Raw genomic sequence first — 27,966 nt, 5'->3', positions numbered from 1 at the left:
TGAAGGGCACAGGGTCGACTGAGAAAAAATAAACCGTTAAGTATTTAGGAATTATAGTTGATGGTGGCTGTTGACTACTCAGCCAAATCTGCTTCCCCATTAAAAAAAGAAAAAGAAAGAAAAGTTGTCTCAGCAACTGATTGCTCCTGCTCCTGCTCCAGCATCAGCTCCTGCTCCTTCTCCAGCAACAGACCCTGCTTGTGCCTGCTGTACCCACCCATTCCTTAGTTCCTGCTCCGCTCCTGACCTGCTTCTGGCTCCTGCTTCACCCCCTCTTTGCTCCCAGTTCTTACCGTGCTCCTGCTCCATGCTCATCCTTGCCTGGCCTCCCGCTCCTGCCCTTATGCCTCACTTCTGACCATAGGTTACCAGTCTTGGCTCTGACCCCCAGCTTGGGCTTTTGACTCCAACTCTGGCTTGACCCTTGGCTCTGGCATTTGGTATCTGACCCCAGCTCCAACTCTCAGCTTCGATTTCTGACTCTGGCTCAACCCCTGGCTCTGGTGATCAGCAATTGACTCTGGTGCTTGTCCTTCAACTCCATTCCCTGACCTGGATGTGTGCTTCATCCACTAGACCACCTACATCTCAGAGCCTAACAACTTCTACCTCTTCCACAAACACCAGAAATTTGAGAGACAGCATAATGGTCTCTTTTAAGCACAGTTAATAATTATCATAATAATTAATAATAGTACCTTGCACTTTTAAAGTGTCTTGCCTTTGACAGTCTAACAGCATGTTGTAAATGTGGACTAGTTAAGCCTGGGAGGCAGGTCTTATAATTCCCACTTTGCAGGTGGGGAAACTGAAGCTCAAGAAAGTTGAGTGACTTGCCATAGAAAGAATCAATGTCATTGCCAGGGTTAGAAGTCAGGAGTTTTTGTCTCTCACTCCTGTGCTCACACCACTGGGTCACCTTTTTTTTTTTCTTTTTTTTTAAATTCTTCACTTCCTTTATAGAGAAGGAGTACACAATTTGGACAAAATTCTGCATGTCAGCTCCCCTATGCCTGATCCTTTCCTGGTATAAGGGATTTTATTCCAGCCGTGTCACTTGGACCTGCTTCCCTGCTGCTGGAGTAGGAGGAATGAAGTAATTTTACCTCTGTATCTGGTACTGTGCCCCTGGAACTGCTGGAACACTGTGTCCAGTTCTGGTGCCCGCAATTCAAGCAGGCTGTTGATAAATTAGAGAGGGTTCAGAGAAGAGCCACAAGGCTGATTAAAGGATTAGAAAACCTGCCTTATAGTAACAGACTCAACAAGCTCAGGCTGTTTATCTTTCCCAAGGGAAGGTAAGAGGTGACTTTATTACAGTCTGTAAGTACCTCCTTGGAGAACAAATATTTGATAATGGGCTCTTCAATCTAGCAGACAAAGCTATAACACGATCAATGGCTGGAAGCTGAAACTAGACAAATTCTGACATGAAATAAGGTGCACATTTTTAACAGTGAGGGTCACGGGAACAATTTATCAAGGGTTATGGTGGATTCTCTATCATCGGCAACTTTTAAATCAAGATTGGATGTTTTTTGTGAAAGCTATGCTGTAGTTCCAACAGGCACTAATTCAAGGACGTCTTATGGCTTGAGTAACACAGGAGGTCAGACTACATGAACACAGTGGTCCCTTTTGTCTTTATAATGTATAAATCAGGGCCAGGTGGCTCAGACTCTAAGAGCTGTAACCAGCCCCCTGCGCTGCCCCTCCCCCCGCACCTGAGTGGAGGTCAGACAGGGTGAAGAATCTGCCTCTCATGGTATGTCTACACTGCAATTAAAAACCTGCCTCTGGCCTGTGCCAGCTGACTTGGGCTTGTAGGACTCCAACTAAAGGGCTGTTTAATTGCAGTATGAAGAGCTTAAATTCGGGCTGCAGCTGGGGCTCGAGGACCCTGCGAGTTGGGGGGGAGGTGGCAGAGCTCAGATTGCAGCCCAAGTCAAATGTCTACAGTGCAGTTAACAGCCCCATAGCCCAAGCTCTGCATGCCTGAGTCAGCTGGCACAGGCCAGCCCTGGGTGTCTAATTGCAGTGTAGACATACCCTTAGTTTCTCTGGGTGGGGAGACTGGAAACTCTGCAACGCTATCCTTAGCCATGGTTCTTCTACACAAACATAGGGTCTTATACAGCAGTCCTGCTTTTTCTTTACTTGGGCAAAACGCCCATAGATGTCAATGGCAAATATGCCCTAATAAGAACTGAGTAATATTCCAGGATTGGGCCCTTAAGCCATAAAGGCATTGTAAAGCAAAACATGTTTGCTTCTTTTGTTGCAGTTTCTAACACCAGCAAATGTTTTTGCCCAAGAGCTGCCCAGCTGGCCTCTTCACCTTCTCTGACTCACTGTCTTCTTTAGCACTTGACGTTTATTTAGGTCTAAATTCTTTCTAAATTTATCAACTGTCTCAAAGCACCAGTTTAAAAAGGCACCGGAAGATGGTGATGTATTTCGAATCCCAAACTACTGAGCCAGATACTGTAGTGCAGTGGGAGACCTTGCAGAGTTTTTTTAAAAACAGAAATGAGTATTTTCACAGAATGGCAGGACTCCATTTTCCTGCATATAAATATTTCTGGGTCAGATTTTCAAATCCTTTCCCCACAAATAGTACTGAAGGGAGTGTTTGCAGAGTATGGCATTACTCAGTGTGAAAAAGTGGGTCAAATCCAGCCCTAAGTGAATTATATGCCATTTGCCGGTGTAATGTTTAAACATAGATGTAATTTGATTACATACGGCGTATTATTTGATTAATGTAATCAATTTGGTTGAAGGAATAAACAATTCTGAAAAGTAACTGTGGCTAAAAGATTAAATCCATGGTCCTTATATGCAGTAAAGGTAGTGTCAATGTGCACCTGTATTCTAGTAGGCAATAGCCCCATGTGCGTTTGAGTAGGGTAGAATTAATCTTTGCAGAGGGCGGTGTAAAGTTAATATTGCCAGGTGAGGTTGCAGTAATGCACAGATGTGTTGACCACACCCTGATCTGCAAACCCTGCCCCAGAATGCCTCTGTGCTTTCTGGTGCAGAAGATGTGTTAAGGTCAGAGCTAAAGCTGGAGCAAAAAACTTTCATCTCAAAGATTCCAAACTGCTCTCAGGTTTTGTGACACACACACAGAGGCAGCAGTGAGCTGGAGCTGGTTTGCACCGGTTCGCTGGAACCAGTTGTTAAATTTAGAAGCCCTTGTAGAACTGGTTGTCCCAGTTCAGCTGTCAAAGCTTTTGACACGGTCTCCCACAGTATTCTTGTCAGCAAGTTAAGGAAGTATGGGCTGGATGAATGCACTATAAGGTGGGTAGAAAGCTGGCTAGATTGTCGGGCTCAACGGGTAGTGATCAATGGCTCCATGTCTAGTTGGCAGCCGGTATCAAGTGGAGTGCCCCAAGGGTCGGTCCTGGGGCCGGTTTTGTTCAATATCTTCATAAATGATCTGGAGGATGGTGTGGATTGCACTCTCAGCAAATTTGCGGATGATACTAAACTGGGAGGAGTGGTAGATACGCTGGAGGGGAGGGATAGGATACAGAAGGACCTAGACAAATTGGAGGATTGGGCCAAAAGAAATCTGATGAGGTTCAATAAGGATAAGTGCAGGGTCCTGCACTTAGGATGGAAGAATCCAATGCACCGCTACAAACTAGGGACCGAATGGCTAGGCAGCAGTTCTGCGGAAAAGGACCTAGGGGTGACAGTGGACGAGAAGCTGGATATGAGTCAGCAGTGTGCCCTTGTTGCCAAGAAGGCCAATGGCATTTTGGGATGTATAAGTATGGGCATAGCGAGCAGATCGAGGGACGTGATCGTTCCCCTCTATTCGACATTGGTGAGGCCTCATCTGGAGTACTGTGTCCAGTTTTGGGCCCCACACTACAAGAAGGATGTGGATAAATTGGAGAGAGTCCAGCGAAGGGCAACAAAAATGATTAGGGGTCTAGAACACATGATTTATGAGGAGAGGCTGAGGGAGCTGGGATTGTTTAGCCTGCAGAAGAGAAGAATGAGGGGGGATTTGATAGCTGCTTTCAACTACCTGAAAGGGGGTTCCAAAGAGGATGGCTCTAGACTGTTCTCAATGGTAGCAGATGACAGAACGAGGAGTAATGGTCTCAAGTTGCAGTGGGGGAGGTTTAGATTGGATATTAGGAAAAACTTTTTCACTAAGAGGGTGGTGAAACACTGGAATGCGTTACCTAGGGAGGTGGTAGAATCTCCTTCCTTAGAGGTTTTTAAGGTCAGGCTTGACAAAGCCCTGGCTGGGATGATTTAACTGGGAATTGGTCCTGCTTTGAGCAGGGGGTTGGACTAGATGACCTTCTGGGGTCCCTTCCAACCCTGATATTCTATGATTCTATGTTTGGGCGGGAAGCCTGGGAGGCCTGAGAAGCAAGCGGTGGTTTCGTGCTCAGGCCCAGGGAGGTGGAGGCGGAGTGGAGGTGAGCTGGGGCAGGGCGCGGGGCGGGATGGGAAGCTGCCGGTGGGTGCTCTGCACCTGCCAAATTTTCCCTGTGGGTGCTCCAGGGCTGGAACACCCATGGAGTTGGCGCCTAAGGCGCCACTTTTGATGTGATCAGTGGGGGGAGCAGCCACTCCCCCTGCTCCCCCCCAGCTATGCTACCCCGCCCCTAGGAGCCAGAGGGACCTGCCGGATGCTTCCTGGGAGCTGCCCCAGGTAAGCACCACCGGGACTCCCCACCTCGCCCCCTAGCAGGTCCCTCTGGCTTGTAGGAGCAGGGTGGGCACCCACTACGGTGGCCCACGAGACCCTCCTGCCCAGTTCTGGGGGCAGTCAGGGGACAGGGGAGGGGGGTGGATAGGGCAAGGTTCCCGGGTGGGTGGGGGTGGGCCACGACCCCCTCGTGGGGTGAAGAGGGAACCAGTTGTTAAGATTTTGGCAGCTTATCACTGCATAGAGGCACCAGACAGCCACAATATGACTTGTGGATGTCTGTTAGTTCTTTTATGATACAGTATCCCATCTTGAATCTTTGGTTAGAAGCAATTCTTGGAACACTTGGTTATGAGACTTGGGTTTATAAATCCAGAGACAAAGAATAATTCTTCACAACCAAGATTTCTCCCCATCTTAAAGTCCCATATGCTATTAACTAAGGGAAAAGTTTAAAAAGACTAAGAGCTGCGATTCTGCAACTGGCTCCACTCAGATGGATCCTTGCACTGACACTGGGCCTCACTGCAGTCAGTGAGTTTCCATACAGGTGCAAGGATCCACCCTTACAGAACTGCAGGATGGGGCTATAGCTCCAAGTAAGATATTAAACTTACTCATAGACTGCCGCAACTGCTAAAACCACACTATGCTTAACTCTACTCCTACTCATGACAAGATGGAGGAGGAAATACTTGGAAGAAAGACAAAAAGACAATGACTTTTATGCTTTTATTTATGTAATTCAACACTCTTAATCAGCAACAACCATTTCATAGGGAGGTGTTTCCGTTAATATTTCGTCTTTGATTTCTTGATATGTTGATTTTGGATCTCTTTTGTGTTAGTAGTTAAAATATATTTCGTGACTTTGAAAGACAAAAGTCAATATATCAGCATTTGTAAATCTTATCAACACTTACCAAAAACAAGAAGAGTTCTTTGGGTTTTTTAATAGTAGGATTGTTTAGTTTGGAAATGGCAGGAGAGAGACAGGAGAGCTATATAACAGAGAAGGCCAGTTGGACAATCCTTTTAACCCTGTCCCAGAATAAAAGAACAAAACAACAGTTTATAAAATTAAAAGATAAACACAATCCATGCAGATAAAGGGAAATATTTTTGTGTGCAAGTACTTTGAACTCACAGTTGTGGAATATTATTGAAGCAAACAGTTTAATAAGCTGCAAATGAATGATTAGACACATAACTAAGGATAGTGTCTGTGTGTATATTAGCCTTGACAACAGTTCAAGAGAAATCAATCCTCAAGCTTCTAGGGAAAAAATGTTCAGTGGACAGGATCAAGAAGAAATTTGCTCCATGGTTCTACAGTTGTGCAGGTACCGTATGAGGCTTTTCATCTGCCTCTGAAACTCCTGGTACAAACTACTTTCACAGCTAGGACACCAGACTAGATGGACACAACTAGAGAGAGTGTGAAAGGAAATTGCTGTGCTCCCTGTAGTCAATTTTATACCATCTTCATCGCAGCAAGGTTGAGCTACTTTTAATGAGACTTAGGCTTCATAGGGTATGTCTACACTGTGATAAAAGACCCACAGTACGGCTGACTAGGGTTTACCGGGCTCAGTCTGCACGGCTATAAAACTGCAGTGTAGACATTCAGGCTCAGGCTGGAGCCTGGGAAGGGGTAGAGTCTCAGAACCTGGGCTCCACCCTGAGCCCAAATGCTAACACTGCAGTTTCATAGCCCCACAGCCTGAGTCAGCTGACCTGGGCTCTGACACTCAGTGCCACGGGTTTTTTATTGCAGTGTAGGCATTCCTAATGCCTCAAGTGACTCCCAGGTCAGGTAGACAGATGTGCTGGCTGTGCTTGAGCGAGCATGCTGAAAATAGCGGTGTGGCTGTTGTGGCATGGGTGACTGCATGGACATTGATTTTGTCACCCGTGGACTAAATTTATCCATTGCTTCCACACACACACACCCCTGACAGTTTTCTATTTACAACAGTTTGTTTTGTTGTGGCATGCCCGAACTGTACAGCCCGGCATATTAAAAGGGAAGGCAAAAAGGTTCTTACTTTAAACACCCCCAGCCCAGCTCTGTAAGAATGTGCACATTTCTAGTAAAAATTTCATTTTATATGTTTATTTCACTGTTGTTTGTGCTTCCCAGTCTCCATTTTGAGTTCCACATGGTGGTGGTGGCCAGGATGCTGGAGTGTAATCCGCCATTAGTGGATGCATGCTGCTGCCTATGGCTTGCAATACATTTTGCATTGGGTCATAAGCCAGAAATCCGTCCCATCCCTATACAGTATTAATAACAACAAACATGGGGTCAGAAACTGACCAGGCTCAGGGGTTAATTCTGCCCCTTGTGTTTCTGATGCTGGTTCTGCAGTGGACAGCTCCTCCAGGGACAGGTGGTGGGGGACCAAAAACCTGCTCTGAATAGGGACCCAGAATGTATTGAGGCTGCTCTAGTGGCAGAGCCTCCTCGGGGACCAGTGTGAGTACAAGAGTCACTTCGGCAGCCTTATCTGATGCTCGTTGTCTCCCCTCCAGTCCTATATTGGATTCAGGGGTGAGAAGGTCACTGTCCCGGCTGACCAGGCTGTTGTGAAGCCCTGCTGGCTCTGCGCTCGGCACAGTACCCAGCACCCAGTAAAACTCCTTGTAAAAGTTCCCAGCGGTGCAGTTCTCATCCCTGGTTTTCCTATAGTTGGTCTTGAGCCACTTAATCTGCTCCCTGCACTGGTCACTGGTCCAGTGAATCCCAAATGCTGCCAGCTTCTTCGCTATTAGCTGATCTGCATGGTCATTCCTTTGCTAAAGTCAAAGTGCTTACTTACCACACACCAGAGATTAACCGAAGTCTGGCCATGTTCCCATGACCGCTTAGCAGTGTGCTTGGTGAAGGATTTCTTCATGTCAGTGGCCATTACAAACGCAGGGGAAGGTTTATTCTGCGTGCAGCTCAGCAGTCAAAACAAAATGGAAGGGTTAAATGCTGAACAGCTGTACTTGAACCATGGGGTTGCTTCAGTTTCCAGGGAGTCGATTGGCCAGTCTTGGGATAGAAGGGACACTAGCCCATGGGATTGTGGGATAGCATTGGTGACTCTCAGGACCTAAGACAGGGGGCCCAGGCTGAGCTGTGTTCACACTGCAAAATGATGGAGTTCGGGCCTGTGCCTCGGCGGGACTCTGTCTCAAACCCTCTACCTCTCAGGGTCCTGGGCTCAAGTTAGACCCATCAATGGCTATTAGCCAGGATAGGCAGGGATGGTGTCCCTAGCCTCTGTTTGCCAGAAGCTGAGAATGGGCGACAGGGGATGGATCACTTGATGATTGCCTGTCCTGTTCATTCCCTCTGGGGCACCTGGCATTGACCACTGTCGGAAGACAGGGTACTGGGCTAGATGGACCTTTGGTCTGACCCAGTGTGGCTGCTCTTATGTCCTTATGTTAAATAGATTGAGCGTAGATGGAAGTGGGGTTTGGGCTTGAGCCTGAATCTGAGCCTGGGCTTACATTGCAGTGTGGCTACACCCTTTTATGCTTTTGAAAATGTTACCCATGGTAAATAACCATGCTCTAAGTCAGCGGTTCTCAAACTTTAGCAACCTGAAGACCCCCATTTTGATTTTAAAAATTGTGGGGACCCCCAAGCCCTGACTCAGCCCCGGGCCCCACTCCCACTCCATCTCTTCCCCCAAGGCCCCGCCACACCTCTTCCTGCCCCCCGATCACTCCATCCCCGATCCCTCCATCGCTAGCTCTCCCCCACCCTTGCTCACTTTCACCAGGCTGGGGCAGGGGATTGGGGTGCAGGAGGAGGTGCAGGGTGCAGGCTCTGGAAGGAAGTTGGGGTGTGGGAGGGGGTGCAAGGTGTGGGCTTTGGGAGTTTGGGTGCAGGAGGAGGTGTGGGGTGCAGGCTCTAGGAGACAGCTTGGGTGCGGGATGTGGGCTCTGGGCTGGGACATGGGTTTCGGGTGTGGGAGGGGGTGAGCGGTGCGGTTCTGGGAGGGACTTTGGGTGTGGGAGAGGGTACGGGCTCTGGGAGGGAGTTTGGGTGCAGGAGGGGGTGAAGGGTGCAGGCTCTCGGCTGGGGCAGGGGATTGGGGAGCGGGAGGGGGTGAGGAGTGGCACTTACCTCAGGTGGCTCCCGAAAGCAATCAGCACATCCCCCTGGCAGCAGCTTCTAGGTGGGGAGAGCAGGGGGTCTCCGCGTGCTGCCCCTGTCCACAGGCACCGCCCCTGCAGCTCCCATTTGCTTCAGTTCCCAGCCAATGGGAGCTGCGGAGTTGGTGCTGGGGCAGTGTGAAGAGACCCCCTGCCTTCCCACCCCAGGGGCTGCAGGGACATAGCGGCCGCTTCTGGGAGCGGTGTGGAGCCAGGACAGGTAGGGAGCCTGCCTTAGCCCCACTGCACCGCCAGACCTTTAGTGGCTAAAATCTCCCGGTTTGGCTTCAGTAGCCTCTGGGAGATAGACGGTGGGAGAGGAGTTGAGGGAGGGAGGGAGGGAGGGAGGAGTTGATCAGTGGGGTCTGCGGAACCCCTGGAGTTCCCTAGGGGACACCCAGGGGTCCAAGGACCCCAGTTTGAGAAACGCTGCTATAGGCTGATCTCTTTCCCATCTGTACCATACCAGTGACTACCATACATAGAATCATAGGACTGTAAGGGACCTCAAGATGTCATCTAGTCCAGTCCCCTACACTCTCGGCAGGACTAATTATTATCTAGACCAGTGCTATTCACTATTTCTGAAGTGGGGGCCACTTCGGCAAAAAAACCTTCAATGTGAAAGACACATGGGATGGGGCCGAGTGGTTCGGAGTGTGAGAGGTGGCCCAGCGTAGGGCAGAGGGTGGGGTGCGGGCGTGAGGGCTTTGGCTAGGGGTGAGGGCTCTAGGGTGGAGCTGGGGATGAGGGGTTCAGGGAGCAGGAGAGGGTTCAGGGCTGGGTCAGAGGGTTGGGATGCTGGGGTGAGGGCTGTGGGGTGGGGCCAGGAATGCAGGGTTCAGGGTGCAGGAGGGGGGTTCAGGGCTGGGGCAGAGGGTTGGGATGCTGGGGTGAGGGCTGTGGGGTGGGGCCAGGAATGCAGGGTTCAGGAGGGGGCTCAGGGCTGGGGCAGAGGGTTGGGATGCTGGGGTGAGGGCTGTGGGGTGGGGCCAGGGATGCAGGGTTCAGGGTGCAGGAGGGGGTTCAGGGCTGGGGTAGAGGGTTGGGATGCTGGGGTGAGGGCTGTGGGTGGGGCCAGGGATGTGGGGTTCAGGGTGCAGGAGGAGGCTAAGGGCTGGGGCAGAGGGTTTGGATGCGGGGGTGCTGGCTCTGGGATGGGGCTGTGGATGAGGATTTTGGGGCGCAGGCAGGCTGCTCCGGGGCTGGGGCCTCAGGATTCCCCTAGCCCTCTCTCTGCTGGCAGGCAGCATGGGAGCTCCCACCCACCTCCTACCTCTCTCCTCTCCAGGTTCCCGCTGTGTTGCCCTTTAGAGCTGCTGCACAGCTATTTATAGCCTGCTGTGGGGCCACGCAGCTTAGAGGGAACTTAGGGAGCTGTGTTTCGGGTCAATGGGAGCCGCCACTGGCTCACAGGCCTTGCAATGAAGACCCCTGATCTAGACCATCCCTGACTGGTGTTTCTCAAAGCTTCTCTTAAAAACCTCCAATGATGGAGATCCCACAACCTCCTGAGCCAGTTTATTCCAGTGCTTCACCACCCTGACAGCTAGAAAGTTTTTCCTAATGTCCAACCTAAACCGCCCTGACTGCAATTTAACCCCATTGCTTCTAGTCCTGTCCTCAGAGGTTAAGGAGCACAGTTTTTCTCCCTCTTCCTTGTAACAACCTTTTAGGTACTTGAAAACTGTTATCATGGCCCCTTCTCAGTCTTCTCTTCTCCAGACTAAACAAACCCATTTTTTTCAATCTTCCCTCATAGGTCATGTTTTCTAGACCTTTAATCATTTTTTTTTTTTTGCTCTTCTCTGGACTCTCTCCAATTTGTCCAAACTTTCCTGAAATGTGGCACCTAGAACTGAACACAATATTCCAGTAAAGACCTAATCAGTGTGGAGTAGAGCACAAGAATTACTTCTCGTCTTCTTACAACACTCCTGCTAATACTTCCCAGAATGATATTTGCTTGTTTTGCAACAGCATTACACTGTTGACTCATATTTAGCTTGTGGTCCACTACGACCCCCAGATCCCTTTCCGCAGTACTCCTTCCTAGGCAGTCATTTCCCGTTTTGTATGTGTGCAACTGATAGCTCCTTGCTAAGTGGAGTACTTTGCAGTGCCCTTATTGAATTTCATCCCATTTACTTCAGACCAAAGACAGGAGTTGCAGAGGGAGCAAAGTAACAGGAATGAAAGATGATTTTGTCAGCAGTTTTTTGGCTGGATTAAGGGTGGGCCAGATTAGTATGGAAAAGACCCAAGGTAATGTGGACGTGGATGATTAATATGGCTGTTGGGTAAAAAGGAAGACTGTTCATATGGAATTTAGCACTCGTCATTGTGAAATGAAGACAATAACAACTCTGTTCTTAGAAAAGAGGCAAATTTTCATGTTTGGTTCATTATTATGTTAACTGATGGTTTTAAGGGTGTATCCTCAGCAAGACCGTGGCAGCTGCATGTGCCCAGCACCTCTCAGGATCAGGCCACATGAAAGGTATGGACTAGCAGCCTGCACAAAGTATAAGGAGCCAGGAACTCCTGAGCTCCAGCTCCCTCATCGACCTCAGGCAAGTCACTTAACCCCCATGCCTCAGTTTGCCCATCTGTAAAATGAAAATAATATTTGCTTACTTCACAAGTGTGTTGTGAGAATACTTGTGAAGTTCTCTGAAGATGAAAACTCTGGGATAAGGGCTAAAGGTTATTCAACCTGGAGTAAACTGTGAAACAAGTAGTTGGGAATATGCTGTAACTGTTCCTATCAATAAGTAATGGATTTCTCATTAACCATTTCTTTTTACCTCACTGTAATAATGCCTAAAGGCTGCAGTTAATGGATTTACTATTTCTGGGTTCCCTGGTGCCCATTTCTATTCTCTTTAACACCAGAATAACTTTGCTGTGTAAATATTAGACATTATGGGGGGGTGGTTATGTTCAACCTTTATTAAATGAGGATCTTGATTCACAATATTATAATTTTGGGCCTACAAGATGCTGCCATCAATAAATGAGCCCAGACAAAGGAGGTTAAAACACTTGTCAATTGTTTTATAATCTTGCTGTGGGGATTGGTATCACTTTACAGTAAAATTGCCAGAAAGAGGGCCAAAAATACCAGCATTAACTACACTTTACCCTCAAACACATTTCACTGTTCACACGTGGCAAAGGCATCTTGTATTGTGGAGTTGTGCTGGCCAAGATACATGCAGGTTTCCTTTCAGCTCAGAGATGGATGTTACAGTAATATCAGGTGACTAAGAAATATAACGTTAAGTAACAACTGAGCAGAACAGTGAGCCCAACACTTTAGATGGGCAGGCCTACATTTTCAGAAGTGACTAGTGATTTGGAGCAGCCAACTGGAGAGACCAAAAAAGGCTCAGATTTTGACAGGGCAGGTGCTCAGCGTTTTGTGAAAACCAAGTCCCTCTAAGGTGTCTCAAGTTGGACACCCAAAACCTATTTGCTTTTGAAAATTCAGGCCACAGGACAAATGTCAAGGAAAGACAATAAAATATAGCAGCAGTAATATATACAGGAAATTCACTAATGTCTGCATTGTAGGTATCTCTTCTTGATTCTCCCTCTTTTCCACTTCTTACCACCTCCTTTTCTCTCTTCTTTTATCCATTTTATTGCTTCTCCTTCATTTCTATTTAATTTTCTTATTTGAATCTTTCCTTCCCCTGAAAAGCAGCATCTCCCTCTCCTTCTTTGCCTCTCTCCTATTTGCCCCGTTCTGTTATCTACCCTGCTTGTTCTCCCTAGGTTGCCTCTGTCCCCTTATTCTTCCTCTTCTGCTCTTTCCTACTTTGGCCTCCCTTGTCTCTCTGTTCCTTCTTGCTTCTCCCCTATATTGCATGGTCTCCGGATGGTCCTCCTCTCTCTCCTTCCCCTCGTCCCATTCTTTCCCATGAATTTTCCCTGTCTCTCTACCCCCAGGATATTTGCCTGTTCCCTCACACCTCTGGTTTCCATTCTTTTGCCCCCTCCCTCTTTTTCCTGGGGATCCCCTTATTCCTCCATTAAATTTCTCAGGCTCCTTGCCTATGCCCCTTATTTTTCAACCTTGCCCCATTACCCTAGTCTGTCTCCAGTTCCTCTCTTCTCTACCCTAGGATCTCACCAGCTTCTCTTTCCCCCAACTTGAGCATTCCTCCAGTCGCTCTCAGGTGAAAGGGAGTGTACAGCTGGTGCTGTCATTGCTGTATGTATGTGTGAAGGGGGATGTGTTGGTGAGCATGAGAGCTGAAGCCAGATCACATAGTATTGGGATAACTATCAGCTGTGGGTGTGATTTTTTACTGAACTAGCTATACCACTATAACCTATAGTGTGGACACAGTTATACCAGTATAAAGGTGTCTTATATCACTATTGCTTATTCTCCAGCCCCTTCCCATATGGGAAAAAGCTCTACTGGGATAAGCACTTTATATGTCTATAACTGCATCCACACTAGGGAAAATGTGCCACTTTAACTATACTGCTACAATTTTTCTATGTAGACAAGACCTTAGTACAAGATCATTTGCCCAATATGTTAATTTGAGGTAAAAAACCATCAATAAACCTGAGTGACTGATCTTTACTTGCCAATGCCTGCAAATAGACAGGTTTGGCAATCAAGCCTTTGCACATTCAACACCTTCTAGCTACAGCGCTCTGTAGTTAGAGCTGATCAGGTGCCAATAAGATGGCTTTATTATTTTATTGTACAAAATATAATACACAGTCTATATCATGGTACTTTGAGTTTGCTGGAACAAAATAATCGTAGGCTTGGTAACACATGGAGGTGCCTGCCCTGACCCATGTCCTCCAGAAAGGGAGAAGTTGCTTTTCATTGGAGCTATCCTAGAGGGAAAAAATATATGGAAACAACAGAAATTAGTACAGATTTTACTTGGCAGGGGATATTTTTAAACAGCCTTTGCCTCAGAATTCTAGCACATTTTATATTTGTAAGGAAGCAGGACAAGACAAAGCAAGCACAGGGTGTTGAAATCCACTGTGGAGCAGTGCACACAGCAAAGCATGCAACCTTTGAGGGAAGGAGAATAACCGTGGAGGTTGGGGAGAAATAAGGTGTAGATACCGTGTGTAAGCCAACAATTTATGGGCCCCCCAAAAATGAGTTCTTATGGGATCGATAATAGGTTAATCACAGAATCACATGCCCGGGCAGGAGGAGAGAGCTGCTACAGAAGAGCTGAAGCAAGTCCTGCCTGGAGTGCCCACTCCCCAGCCTGGTGAAGAGGAGCCCCACTTAACCACACAGTATGCAGAGAGTATGAACTCTGCATGGTCCCCCTGGCCCTAGCAGCACTGCCCTGACAGAGCTTATAAACTCTGTATGCCCCTGAGCTTGGCAGCTTTCTCCCCACCACAAAGTCTACAAATTCCTCAGGAAGAGAGCTGCTGGGCATACTGAGCATGCTATGCTGATAGCTGGGAGAGGACAGGCCCATCGGACTGAAGAGGCCCCTTGGGGATTGTAAGGGAAAAGAGAAACCTCCCCAAGCTGCCCACTACCCTCCCAACATACAAAGAAGGAAATGACCGAGATCTCACCCCAACCTCGTATCTCCCCAATGGGAGATGTGCAGAGGATGGGGGTCACAGCATTCCAAGACCTGCAGAAAACTCTGAATCCCACGAAGAGAGGAAAGCAAGTGTGACTCAGGAGCCACATAGAGCTATTAAGAGCCACCCACCAACATGAATAAAAAGTAAGTATTCTACATCTTCAAGCAAAGTCCTTAGCACATGAGGTTAAGGTGACTCAATAAAGCAGCACTAAGCAACTTTCCCATGTAGGGTCTGTAACCCAGTGCCCTGCTATTTGCTGAAGGAAAAGAAGAGGTTGTTGATCTGTTAAAAAATGCCAAGATGCTATGGTGATGGGGGCCATATAGGTACCTAGGTAAACAGAATAAAACCAAGCAAGGTACAATTGCTAACTGTTTAATAGGTTTGTAGTGTATTATAAAACAGTGTCATCCTAATATTGCAAAATGAGGTGTTACAGTTGAAATCTACTGATTACTGTCTCTTACTTCTTATTCCTCCGTGCCTGGAATAGTACTTGGGCTGTGAAAGTAAAGTGTTTCTGTTCTGTGATGTTGGCTTCAAGCCTCCCATGGAGAAATTTCTTTTCAAACTCCATATTCCTTCCAGAGCCACTGTTAAAAATGTATTAGAACAATACCATTAAAATGGATTATTCTAGCTTGGTTTGTTTTACTTTTCACCTAGGCTGCTGTAAAAGAATTAATATAAACCACTTTTAAAACAAATATCTTTGGTCAACGTAATGAACAGAAACAAGATAATTTACTAGAAACAGACGAACACTACACAAAAGATATAGCACACAATTTACTTAACATACTTTAATTTTCTAACATTTTAGATCAACAGTTATTGAATTTAAGGTTTTCATTAACTCCTTCCCCAAACAACACCAAGAGAAGCTCTACAAACTCATCCTCCAAGAACCCACACGAGGGACCTTCTACCAGCCATGGCACTCTTACTAAGGAATATAGGGACTCATAGAAACCATCCTCAAACCACTCACCATACCAAGGCCCAGCTTCCTCCAGGACATAACCAACTTCCGCCACAAATGCTGCAATGTTAATAACCTACCTCAGTACACCATCCTTGCCACCATGGATCTCACTTCCCTATATGTCAACATCCCTCACAATGACAGCATAGCTGTTTGCCTCACATATTTACAAGACAATAGACAACTCTGGCCTATCCACCCCAAACACATCACTAAACTAATCCATTTCATCCTCATCCATAACAATTTTTACATTCAACAACAAACACGTTGTCCATAACATGGGAACAGCCAGAGGTACGAGGATGGCTCCCCAATATGCCAACCTCTTCTTGGGCCACCTTGAAGAAGAATTTCTGGGCAAATGCACCACAAACCAAAAATATACTTGAGATACACTGATGATATTTTCATCCTTTGAAGAGATGACTTAAACTCCCTCATAGATTTCCATCACAACTTCAACAGTCATCACCAGTCCATTAAACTCTCTCTAGAACACTCCCATACCAGCATCAACTTCCTAGACACCATGATCAGCTTCAACAATGGAACCCTACAGATAACTATATACAAGAAACTCACAGATCACCACACCTACCTTCATAGATCCAGTAACCACCCCAAACACACCAAGAAATCTGTTATCTACAGCCAGACACTCAGATACCACAGAATATGCTCTGAGGAGAAAGTCCAGGATATACTCCTTAAAATACTCAAAACTACCTTCACCAACCAAGGACACTCCACCAGAGAAGTAGATTACATCAGGGAATGAGTCCCCCAAATGCCCGAAGAGAATCTGCTTCAATACAAAAATAAAATCCCTTCTGACCACATACTACTAGTTGCCACCTACCACCCCACACTGGAATCCACACGCAGTATAATAAGGCTAAGATTTTGTCATGGGTATTTTTAGTAAAAGTCACAGACAGGACGCAGGCAATAAACAATAAATCATGGAAGCCCGAACCCCGCAACCTGGTGCCAACAGCCTGAGCCCTGCTGTGCAGGGCTGAAGTTATGGAGGTCATGCAAAATCACGGAATCTGTGAACTCCATGACCAACTCACAGTCTTAGTGTATCATCAAACAACTATCAACCCATACTTGATGGGGATCCTATCGTGAAAGACACACCAATTCAAAGGGGCAGCAGACCCTGCCAGAACAACAGATGCAAAACCTGCAGACATAACTCCACTACTATAATGATGAACACCCCCTACAAAACACTTTTCAAGATCCATGGTCCTACACATGCCTATCACAACATGTGGTGTCAGAGGTGCTGGAAAAAATTGTATAGTGGGGGTGCTGAGAGCCACTGAACCAAACAGTAAATGATGGAAACCACTTCAAGCCAAGGGGTGCAGCAGCACCCTCAGTTCCAGCACCTATGTGTGGCATCCCTCATCCAGTGCACTAAATGCCAAAATAGCAACTCTGTGTGTGAAACCAGACAATCATTATGCTCTGGAATAAATTTACACAGGAAAACATTAAAAGACAACAACAAACCTTTTGTTAAAACACAAAAACGCCCTGTGGGTGAACTCTATATCTGACCTATCAGCCCTCATCCTCAAAAGAAACCTGCACAACACTTTCAAAAGACGAGGCTGGGAGCTTAAATTCATTACTCAATTGGACACCAAAAATCATGAATTGAACAGAGATGCTGGATTTATGGCTTATTACAACAATCTGTAGCCCACTAACCCCCTCTTTTTGTCCTATGACTGCAGAGATTGTTAACGGGCCACTCTAGCTTGAATGGTCCCTTATACTATGTGCTAACTACCTATGCTAAACACTCTATTCCACCTGGCATTTTGCTGTGACTCTGGGAGTTCCTTTTCCAGTCCTGAAGAAGAGTTCTGTGTGGCTTGATAGCTTGTCTCTCAGGACAAGCCTACACTTAAAACACTGCATCAGCGCATCTTTGCCGATGCAGTTGCGCCACTGTAGCACTTTAATGAAGACGCTCTACGCCGACAGGACAGAGCTCTTCTGTCAGCATGGTTAATCCACCTCCCTGAGAGGCGGTAGTTATGTCCGCAGAAGAAGCTCTCCCACCGACATAGTGCTGTCTGCATGGAGGATAAAAATCAGTATAACTACGTCACTCAGGAGAGTGGATTTTTCATACCCCATAGCGATACAGCTATACCGATATAGGTATGTAGCGCAGACCAGACCTCACCAACAGAAGTTGGTTCAATATAAGATATTACCTCACCCACCTTGTCTCCCTACCAATGGTAACTTTCAATTCCAAGTGTGCTGGTGATTTATGTTACAATAGAAACAGTGCCTTTCTATATCTCCTCCCATCTAAGGATAAAGTCTTTTTATCAAAGATGATTGCCCACCCAGCCCCCTGAAAAATCAAGAGCTTCTACAGGAAATAGCAGGATGAGTGGGTGCAGACAGGAACAAGGTTTTTAAACAGACATTAACTCAGGTGCAAGCATATTTTAAAATAACAGAAAATTCAACTCTCTGTAAGCTTGGATTTTTGAAAAAGGAATAACTCATGTGGAAAGAGTTTTATTAATAGGAATTCAGACTGATTTTACCCTAGTACTGTGACGATATTAACGAGCATGTTGTAATGATTAAAGAAAAAGCCTTTTGTGATACTATGTATGAGGAGCAGGACACTATTACAATTAACTGTATAAGCCTATTAAAAACTAAGGATCCAGTCCCTTGTTATACAGTGCATTCTCAACCCACAGTGCAGTCAGTGGAAGTTGAGAACTCTCAGTACTTTCCTGGATCAGACCCTCTAATGGTCTTGTGCGGATTTAAATGCATTTTACTAGCCCCTGCCTGTTACATAATTAGACAGATATCTCATTAATATGTTCATTCAAACAACCATTTACATAAGGGAAGCGAATGTGTGGATTCTATTACAGAATGGGTGGATGGACCTGGTAGATATGCTGTAAAAGCAGACTTCCTGGATGAACTAAGTAGGTATGGTAGATTCATCAAATAATTTTAAAACTAATGTTCACCCCAAAAATAACACATTGGTTTTAATATTTGTGCAAATATTTGATTAAAATGTACTGAAGGTACAATCTTGCACCCGCAGGGAGATGTACTGAATGACCTACGTGGCCTTTTCCATCTCTAACATCAATGATTTTATGCTACCTAACATTTCACAGCTAGACAGCAATATTGCTAGATAACAGTGTGGTGCTCTCAGTCAGCTGGAAAACATTCAAAATCTCACTAACGTTTAAAAGGCAGGTAAAGGAGGCGTTGAAAGGGATTAAGTAAAAATGTGGAAGAACAATAAAGAGGTTTATATTTATTATGTGGTGACTCAAAGTCCTGTAGGTGCAGATTCGTTCACCTTACTAGAAACTGCTCTTGCATTCACTGGGAGTTTGGCCAAATCTGCGATTGCCCATTGAGCAGGAAAAAACAGCCTGAGAGAACAGATTGCAAAAAGGAACTGTTTAAGCTTCATTTATCAATAATCCTTCACATCAGCTACCAGTCAGAGCTGCTGGGTTTAGCTGTAGGAATACATAGTCATGAAACAACTCTAATATAAAGGTTAAACAATAATTAAATAAGCAAACAAAAAATATGCTGAGATGCCTTTCAGTCTAGTCAATGGAGATTTCAAAAGCAATTTAATAATGAAAAGCCAGTTAGTGACATCAGCTAAAAAATGTTCCAAGAATGTTTCAGTGGGATCTGCCAAACACCCTCCTTCCTTATTCCTAATCTGGTATATTACTATGGATCTTTTTAAACTGCAATGTGATCCTCTCATGCCTTGAGGGCAAAATCTTGCCCTTCTAGCCCACCCGAAACTCACACTGACTTCAATGGAATATTGAGTATGTATGCAAGGAATGCAAGATTGGATCTTGAGTCTGCAAGTTAGTGGTCTCACTCTCTTTGTCCAAAGACCATTGCAATGTTGCATAATAAGGACTTGGTAGGAGTCAGGAACTCTTGCCCCAAAGCCTCCATTCAGGGTGGAGGATGTATGTTTGTTCTTCACAGAAAAGGAATTTAAGGTATATTGGGAACACACAAGATTAATGTTTAGCAACCAAACTGTATGGTAGGAGAGTTGAAAACATAGCCTCCCATGTTTTCACTGGAAAAAAGGTTGTGTTTTTACACTGCGATAGCCATCTGAGTGTAAAATCCTAGTGGAGACAAAGCACTGTAGTTTTAACTCAATATAGCTAGTTCTCAAGGGGGTGTATTGACCCTGAGTAGCTATATTGGTATAGCTATAGGTAAAACTACCTATGTCATGTCTCCATTAGGATTTTACATTGAGATAGCTTTCGCAATGTAAAAAAACACACCTTTTTTGCAGTGATGATAAAACCTGAGTTACAGTGAATCTAGAGGGGTGTAATTTACATATTCAAGGGGTGGGAAGATGGAGGATACTTCTTAGACTTACCTCTGAATTTAGCTTTTGGTCACATACAAGCTTGGCACAATAATTTTGATGGATAATATCAATATTTGTTTTTAAGCATGTTTTTATTTTTATTGATTTGAATTTTCACAGCTGCAGGAAATCCTGGGCCAGATCACATAATAATTATTTAATGACAGTAAACATTGAGATTCAAAAAGCTAAAGCTTTATAGAAGGGCTGTCAATTAATTGCAGTTAACTCAAGTAATTAACACAAAACAAATTAACTAGATTAAAAAAATAGTTGTGATTAATTGCAGTTTTAATAGCACTGTTAAATTAGTATTCTATTATTGTTTATTATAAATATTTTGGATGCTTTTCTACATTTTCAAATATATTGATTTCAATTACAACACAGAATACAAAGTGTACAGTGCTCACTTTATATTATTATATCGATTACAAATATTTGCTCTGTAAAAAGATAAACAAAAGAAATAGAATTTTTTCAATTCACCTCATACAAGTATTATAGTGCAATCTCTTTATCGTGAAAGAGCAACTTACAAATGTAGACTTTTCTGTTACAAAGCTGTGCTCAAAAACAAAACAATGTAAAACTTGAGAGCCTACAAGTCCACTCAGTCCTACTATTTGTTCAACCAATTGCTAAGACAAACAAGTTTGTTTACATTTATGGGAGATAATGCTGCCCACTTCTTATTTATAGTATCACCTGAACGTGAGAACAGTGATGCTTGTTAAAAAAAAATAATGCAGTCATAAATATAAAGGGAAGGGTAACCACCTTTCTGTATACAGTGCTATAAAATCCCTCCTGGCCAGAGGCAAAACCCATTCACCTGTAAAGGGTTAAGAAGCTAAGGTAACCTAGTTGGCACCTGACCCAAAATGACCAATGAGAGGACAAAATTCTTTCAAATCTGGAGCGGGGGGAACAAAGGGTCTTCTATCTGTGTGATGCTTTTACCGGGAACAGATCAGGAATGCAGACTTACAACTCCTGTTAATGACAGGTTTCAGAGTAACAGCCGTGTTAGTCTGTATTCGCAAAAAGAAAAGGAGTACTTGTGGCACCTTAGAGACTAAACAATTTATCTGAGCATAAGCTTTCATGAGCTACAGCTCACTTCATCGGGTGACTCCGATGCTTCGTGATTTTACCCACATTCTGCCATATATTTCATGTTATGGAAGCCTCAGATGACGGCCCAACATATGTTGCTCAATTTAAGAACACTTTCACCGCAGATTTGACAAAATACAAAGAAGGTACCAATGTGAGATTTCTAAAGATAGCTACAGCATGCAACCCCATGTTTAAGAAGCTGAAATGCCTTCCAAAATCTGAGAGGGATGAGGTGTGGAACATGTTGTCGGAAGTCTTAAAAGAGCAATACTCCGAAACTACAGTATCCAAACCACCAACAAAGAAAATCAACTGTCTGTTGGTGGCATCTGAGTCAGATGCCGAAAATGAAGGTGCGTCGGTTCGCACTGCTTTGGATCGTACCAAGTAGAACACACCTGTTCTCACTTTCAGGTGACATTGTAAATAAGAACCAGACAGCATCTTTAGAAATCTCCCCCAAGGTTATTTTTTTAATGAGCACCATCAGCATGGAAGCATGTCCTCTGGAATGGTGGTCGAAGCACGAAGGGGCATGCGAATGTTTAGGCATATCTGGCACGTAAATACCTCGCAACACCGGCTACTACAATGCCATGCAAATGACTGTTCTCACTTTCAGGTGGCATTATAAATAAGAAGCAGGCAGCATTAATCATCTACAAATATAAACAAACTCATTTGTCTTAGCTATGGGATGAATAAGTAGCAGACTGAGTGGATTTGTAGGCTCTAAAGTTTTACATTGTTTTGGTTTTGAATGCAGTTATGTAATAAATAAATAAATAAATAATTCCACATTTGTAAGTTACACTTCCACAATAAAGAGATTGCACTATAGTACTTGTAAGAGGTGAACTGAAAAATACTATCTTTTATCTTTTTTACAGTGCAAATGTCTGTAATAGAAATAATAAAATAAGCACTGTACACTTTGTATTCTGTGTTGTAATTGAAAACAATATTATTTGAAAAGAAAGAAAAACATCCAAATATAATTAAATTGGTATTCTATTATTGTTTAACAGTGCAATTAAAACTGTAATTAATTGTAACTATTTTTTCATCTTGTGATTAATTGCAATTTTTAAAAATTGTTTGACAGCCCTATTTTATAGGTATTAAAAAACAAATTGTCAACATCATATATCAAAATATTCAAAGTAAATATTCTTAAATCAAACTCTTATCTATTATCATTATCTTACTTTGCCTATAGGTAAATTTTGCTTATTATTAATGGAATTATTTTTATCAGTTTCTGTATGTACAGTGGAATCAACATTTATGGATAAAAATCTAATCTTTTAAAACCAAGTCCTATATCAAAAGGAAAAGTACAGTATAACAGTAGCATAAGTGAAACCTATCCAGAAAATGATTGTTACGGAAGCACCCTCTTTATGTGATATACAATCACTAGCAGCGCTAAAACAGGATGCTACAGAAGAAACAGTAGCCTTGTTTGTGCAGGACAATTTTAGTCTCAAATGATGGGATTTGGGAAACTCTATTAATAGACTCAGGGAGACACAAATCAAGGCTGGAGAGATCTTAAACAATAAAATAGCCACAAGGATATGTTTTTGAACATGTGACTTAAAAATAGACGGATCATATGTTCTTAAAATGATTTTAACTAGGTATAGACCGAAGCATATTAATTGAAGAAAATGATACTCAAGGTATGTTTTGAGACCTGCCATAGGATTTATTTAAACACACTCTGGGTCTTATCCAGAAAGCACCATTGGGGCCATGCAAGCCCTAAAAAGTTGCTGCAGATCCTGGTTCTGTAGCAGTCTGATTTGCTCAATGGAAAGACTGAAATGTCATGGAAACCGATACACTGAAAATAACATTCATATCCCACGTGGCAAGTTGCAGAGCTGACTGGGAAGCAGAGATCTCTTTGCCTCTTGTAGTCTAGGTGTCATATTTTAAAACACTCTTCTGCCCCTTGTGATTACACTTCAAATGGGAATTCAAGAGTAGCATAAACCTCTTGCATGACCACAAGCAAATCAGACAAGTTCCTAAATCCATAGTCTGAGTAGCTGCAATTTAATTTCATAAAATATGGAGTTAGAAATATGCTGAACTCAGTGTTTAAGAAACAAAGGGAAAGAGCTATTTTCTCTCTGCAATGGTGTCAAGAAGGTAACATAGGTATATTTGCCACGAGAAAATTTGAGAAATATCAGGTTACTGAATCACATGGTCTTTTCCGGGTTCTATGTTGCATAATGTCAAGCTGATGAATTGCATGGACTTCTATGTACTCTGTATGTTCCCCAAGTTTTAGAATGATGGAACAAATAACGGGCCATAAGGATTTCTCCAAGTTCTGTACATTCCCATAAGGATGATAATCAACATCATGGCTTTGCTTTAATGAACTGACCTGGTTTTCAGCATACTCTCTCATCAGCATTTTAGATTCCATTTCCCAAACAAACACTTCTTATTTTCTGACTATAGAGATTACCTGCAGCTGGATGTTTAATTTGGCATCCATCTCTCCGAAAATAAAGCTCTTCTTCAAGTACTTCCTTAACTCTCTTAGGTGGCTCAACATATACAAATTTCTTCCCTGTTTGCAAAACATATAGCAAAAAATTGGTTACTTTAAAGCCCCAAACTGTTAATGTACATCTTGTTTTATCCTATTCTATTAGTGTTTTTAATACACCTTCCCACTTCTCATCATTTAGAGATATCCAGAGGTATGCAGTCAGGTCCAGATATTCCAAGCTTGGGTGGCACCATGGCTCCCAATATTATGGCCAAAGGGGAACTGTTTGCAAACCTTTGCAGGGTTCAGAAAGTGCAAGACTGTGCTTGGATTCACTGAACATGGCACTGCAACTTTTGAGACTATGGTACAGTACATCTAAACTACAAACAGCAGCCTGTGGCAGTGAGTCTTGGAGTCCGAGGTCTACAGACTCGGGCTCATGCTACAGCGCTAAAAACAGCTATGTAGACATTGCAGCTTGTGCTAGAGCCCCTACCCCTATCCGCTCCCCAGGGCCTCTGTGAGCTGCAGTTATCTTTAGCACTGTATTGTGAGCTCAACGAGCCAGAGTCTGTAGACCTGGGCTCTGAGACTTGCTGTCATGGGCCACCATTTGCAGCGTACATGCACCATGACCCCGTGATGTTGTTCCAGCACATAGAGAACCCAGGGGAATGGCAGTGCAGGGTAAACGGGCAGGTCACACCCCTGCCCAAGGAAAAGACAGAGTCCTCGGCAGGGTGGGGATGTCTGAGACTCCCTGGTGAAGGCTACTGCTCACTACAGGGTGCGGATGGGGTAGGAAAAGACCCCCAGGAGGAAGAGTGAAGGGGCAGGAGAGACTACACAGGAATAGTGAGGTGCCCCTACAGGGAGATATGGGAAGACACCCTCAAGGAAAGGCACTGCAGGGAACGATGAGCTGGGAAGGGGGGAGACCACTAGAGCAGTAGTCTCCAAAGTGGGGTGCACACACCCCAGGGGGTGAGCCAGAGGATCCCAGGGGGCGCACAGCAGGAGGAGCGCTGCCGGACGGCACTTCGCCATTTTTTTTCTTCAGTAGCAGCTCTGCACGACTGCAGCAGGCCTTCCTCTCTGGCAGCACGCCCGCGACAGGTCTTCCCCTCTCCCATCTTCAGCAGCACACCTGCGGCAAGTGTTCCCCTCTGTGGTAAGTCTTCCCCTCTCCTTTCTTCAGCAGCACCGTGGGGGTGCACGATCCAAAAACTTTGGAGACCACTGCACTAGGGCAGTGGTCTTCAATCTTTTTTCATGTGCAGACCTCTAAAACATTTCAAATGGAGGTGTGGACCCCTTTGAAAATCTATTGTCTGTATATATAGCTGAACAGATTCAGTCAGTTTTCAGTCAAAGTCTTTCATGGAACCCTTAAACAGTCTGTGGACCATCAGGGGTTCATGGACCAAACGTTGAGAACGACTATACTAGGGAAAGGAAAATGATGGGTTGTTTGGGACCCCATGGGGAGGCAATCTCACCCACATTGAAGGGCTGGAAAAGATGGGGTGAGACACCCCGCCCCTCCGAAGAGGGCTGGAGTGACACCACCAGGGCCAAGGCTGTGCCCACAGAGCAGGCAGTCCCACTTGAAGGGGGATGGATAGTGAGATGGGATTCCAGGGCAGGACAGTGCCCTTTGCAGGGGGAATGAATGGGACATGTGACCACAGGGGTGGGGCAGGGCACCAGCCCTGCTGGGGGATGGATGGGGAGATGAGACCTGACGGCAGGGCAGTGGATGGGAGCTGGGACCCGAGGACAGGGCAGTGCCCCTGCAGGGGGATGGACGGGAGCCAAGACACACCAGGGCAGGGCAGTGCCCCTGCAGGGGGTGGACGGGAGCCAAGACACACCAGGGCAGGGCAGTGCCCCTGCAGGGGGATGGACGGGAGCCAAGACACACCAGGGCAGGGCAGTGGCCCTGCAGGGGGCGGACGGGAGCCAAGACACACCAGGGCTGGGCAGTGCCCCTGCAGGGGGCGGACGGGAGCCAAGACACACCAGGGCAGGGCAGTGCCCCTGCAGGGGGCGGACGGGAGCCAAGACACACCAGGGCTGGGCAGTGCCCCTGCAGGGGGCGGACGGGAGCCAAGACACACCAGGGCTGGGCAGTGCCCCTGCAGGGGGCGGACGGGAGCCAAGACACACCAGGGCTGGGCAGTGCCCCTGCAGGGGGCGGACGGGAGCCAAGACACACCAGGGCAGGGCAGTGCCCCTGCAGGGGGCGGACGGGAGCCAAGACACACCAGGGCAGGGCAGTGCCCCTGCAGGGGGATGGACGGGAGCCAAGACACACCAGGGCAGGGCAGTGGCCCTGCAGGGGGCGGACGGGAGCCAAGACACACCAGGGCTGGGCAGTGCCCCTGCAGGGGGCGGACGGGAGCCAAGACACACCAGGGCAGGGCAGTGCCCCTGCAGGGGGCGGACGGGAGCCAAGACACACCAGGGCAGGGCAGTGCCCCTGCAGGGGGCGGACGGGAGCCAAGACACACCAGGGCAGGGCAGTGCCCCTGCAGGGGGGTGGACGGGAGCCAAGACACACCAGGGCAGGGCAGTGCCCCTGCAGGGGGATGGACGGGAGCCAAGACACACCAGGGCAGGGCAGTGCCCCTGCAGGGGGATGGACGGGAGCCAAGACACACCAGGGCAGGGCAGTGCCCCTGCAGGGGGATGGACGGGAGCCAAGACACACCAGGGCAGGGCAGTGCCCCTGCAGGGGGATGGACGGGAGCCAAGACACACCAGGGCAGGGAAGTGCCCCTGCAGGGGGATGGACGGGAGCCAAGACACACCAGGGCAGGGCAGTGCCCCTGCAGGGGATGGACGGGAGCCAAGACACACCAGGGCAGGGAAGTGCCCCTGCAGGGGGATGGACGGGAGCCAAGACACACCAGGGCAGGGCAGTGCCCCTGCAGGGGAGGGACGGGAGCCAAGACACACCAGGGCAGGGCAGTGCCCCTGCAGGGGGATGGACGGGAGCCAAGACACACCAGGGCTGGGCAGTGCCCCTGCAGGGGGATGGACGGGAGCCAAGACACACCAGGGCAGGGCAGTGCCCCTGCAGGGGGATGGACGGGAGCCAAGACACACCAGGGCTGGGCAGTGCCCCTGCAGGGGAGGGACGGGAGCCAAGACACACCAGGGCTGGGCAGTGCCCCTGCAGGGGGATGGACGGGAGCCAAGACACACCAGGGCAGGGCAGTGCCCCTGCAGGGGATGGACGGGAGCCAAGACACACCAGGGCAGGGAAGTGCCCCTGCAGGGGGATGGACGGGAGCCAAGACACACCAGGGCTGGGCAGTGCCCCTGCAGGGGGATGGACGGGAGCCAAGACACACCAGGGCAGGGCAGTACCCCTGCAGGGGGGTGGACGGGAGCCGGCCGGGACGCCCCAGGGCAGGGTTGGCGGGGCCACGGGACCCCAAGGCTGGGGGCGGCCCCACCACTCACAGGGCTGGCCGCAGTGGCCGCTCCCCGCCGGCTCCGCACAGACGCTGTTTCCCGCATCCCCGGCCGCCGGCTCCTGCTGGGGCTCCGCGGCCGCCTCCCTCATGCCACCGCCGCCGCCTCTGCCCCGGCTCTGCCGGCCGCGCCCCGCCCGTTGCCATAGGAGCTCGGGGCGGGGGAGGGAGGAGCGGCAGCCCGGGGGACAGCAGCGCGGCCGGGGCTGGGGGCGAGAGCTCGGCCGCCGCGGGGCTCTGGGCAGAGGCGCGGGGAGAGGGGCCGAGCAGCCCGGGGCTGGGCCGCAGGGCACCGCCCGGGGGAGCGGAAGGCGGGGGGCGAAGGCTCAGGGCGTTCCTGGCCCTGCGCGGCGCCGCTCTCCCCTCGCTGGCTGTTAGGGCGGCTCCATAAGCCGCCCGGCTCCGGCGGCAGCTCGCACGTTTCGTCCCAGGGTCACTCAAAGCGGGGCTGCCGCAAGCGTCGCCTGCCCGCCCCAGGCCCTGCCTGAGGTAGGGGAGCAGCGCCCAGGCGGGGAAGGGAGGCCAAGAGCGTGGCTCAGGGTCAGCCAGGGGTAAACCGAGTGAGTCCTGACGGCTGCTCCCCTGCTTCGCCCGCCCCCTGGCCGCCTGAAATAGCGTCTGAGGCAGCAGAAGCTATGGGAAACTCCAGCTCCATCCTCTTCCTTTGGCTGTTTAGACCAGTGGTTCTCAAACTTTTGTACTAGTGACCCCTTTCACATAGCAAGCCTCTGAGTGTGGGCCCCCCCCCCGAAATTAAAAACACGCTTTAATATGTCTAATACCATTATAAATGCTGGAAGCAAAGCGGGGTTTGGGGTAGAGGCTGACAGCGGGCAACTCCCCTTGTAATAACTGAGGGTTAGGGGTCAGGACCCCCCTTTGAGAACCCCCATTTGAGACTGCACATGCTTCTGGGCAGGGATTGGGTCTTCCCCTGCCTTTGGAAAGTCCCTAGCACATTTGAGG

General features: G+C 47.2%; 1 protein-coding gene across 2 annotated transcripts; it reads right to left on the bottom strand.

Annotated features, from left to right (window-relative positions):
• Positions 1-11,838: 11,838 nt before the first annotated feature.
• C1H11orf97 (chromosome 1 C11orf97 homolog) lies at positions 11,839-27,140 on the bottom strand. Of its 2 annotated transcripts, none has more exons than XM_073319083.2 (4): positions 24,495-25,374; positions 23,489-23,593; positions 14,908-15,033; positions 11,839-13,705 (listed from the first exon to the last, which is right to left on the bottom strand). In XM_073319083.2, exons 1-4 carry the CDS (start codon positions 24,649-24,651, stop codon positions 13,701-13,703), a joined length of 393 nt encoding a protein of 130 aa, XP_073175184.1. In that variant the 5' UTR covers positions 24,652-25,374; the 3' UTR covers positions 11,839-13,700. The 2 variants fall into 2 exon arrangements, with proteins under 2 accessions (XP_073175184.1, XP_073175271.1); XM_073319170.2 differs by lacking the exon at positions 24,495-25,374 and adding an exon at positions 26,990-27,140 and having other exon boundaries at positions 11,841-13,705.
• Positions 27,141-27,966: the final 826 nt, after the last annotated feature.

The sequence above is a fragment of the Lepidochelys kempii genome, chromosome 1 (genome assembly GCF_965140285.1).
Source record: "Lepidochelys kempii isolate rLepKem1 chromosome 1, rLepKem1.hap1, whole genome shotgun sequence".
Classification (NCBI taxonomy): Eukaryota; Metazoa; Chordata; order Testudines; family Cheloniidae; genus Lepidochelys; species Lepidochelys kempii.
The sequence above is the reverse complement of the archived record's forward strand: the minus strand, read 5'-3'. Positions and strand labels throughout refer to the sequence as shown.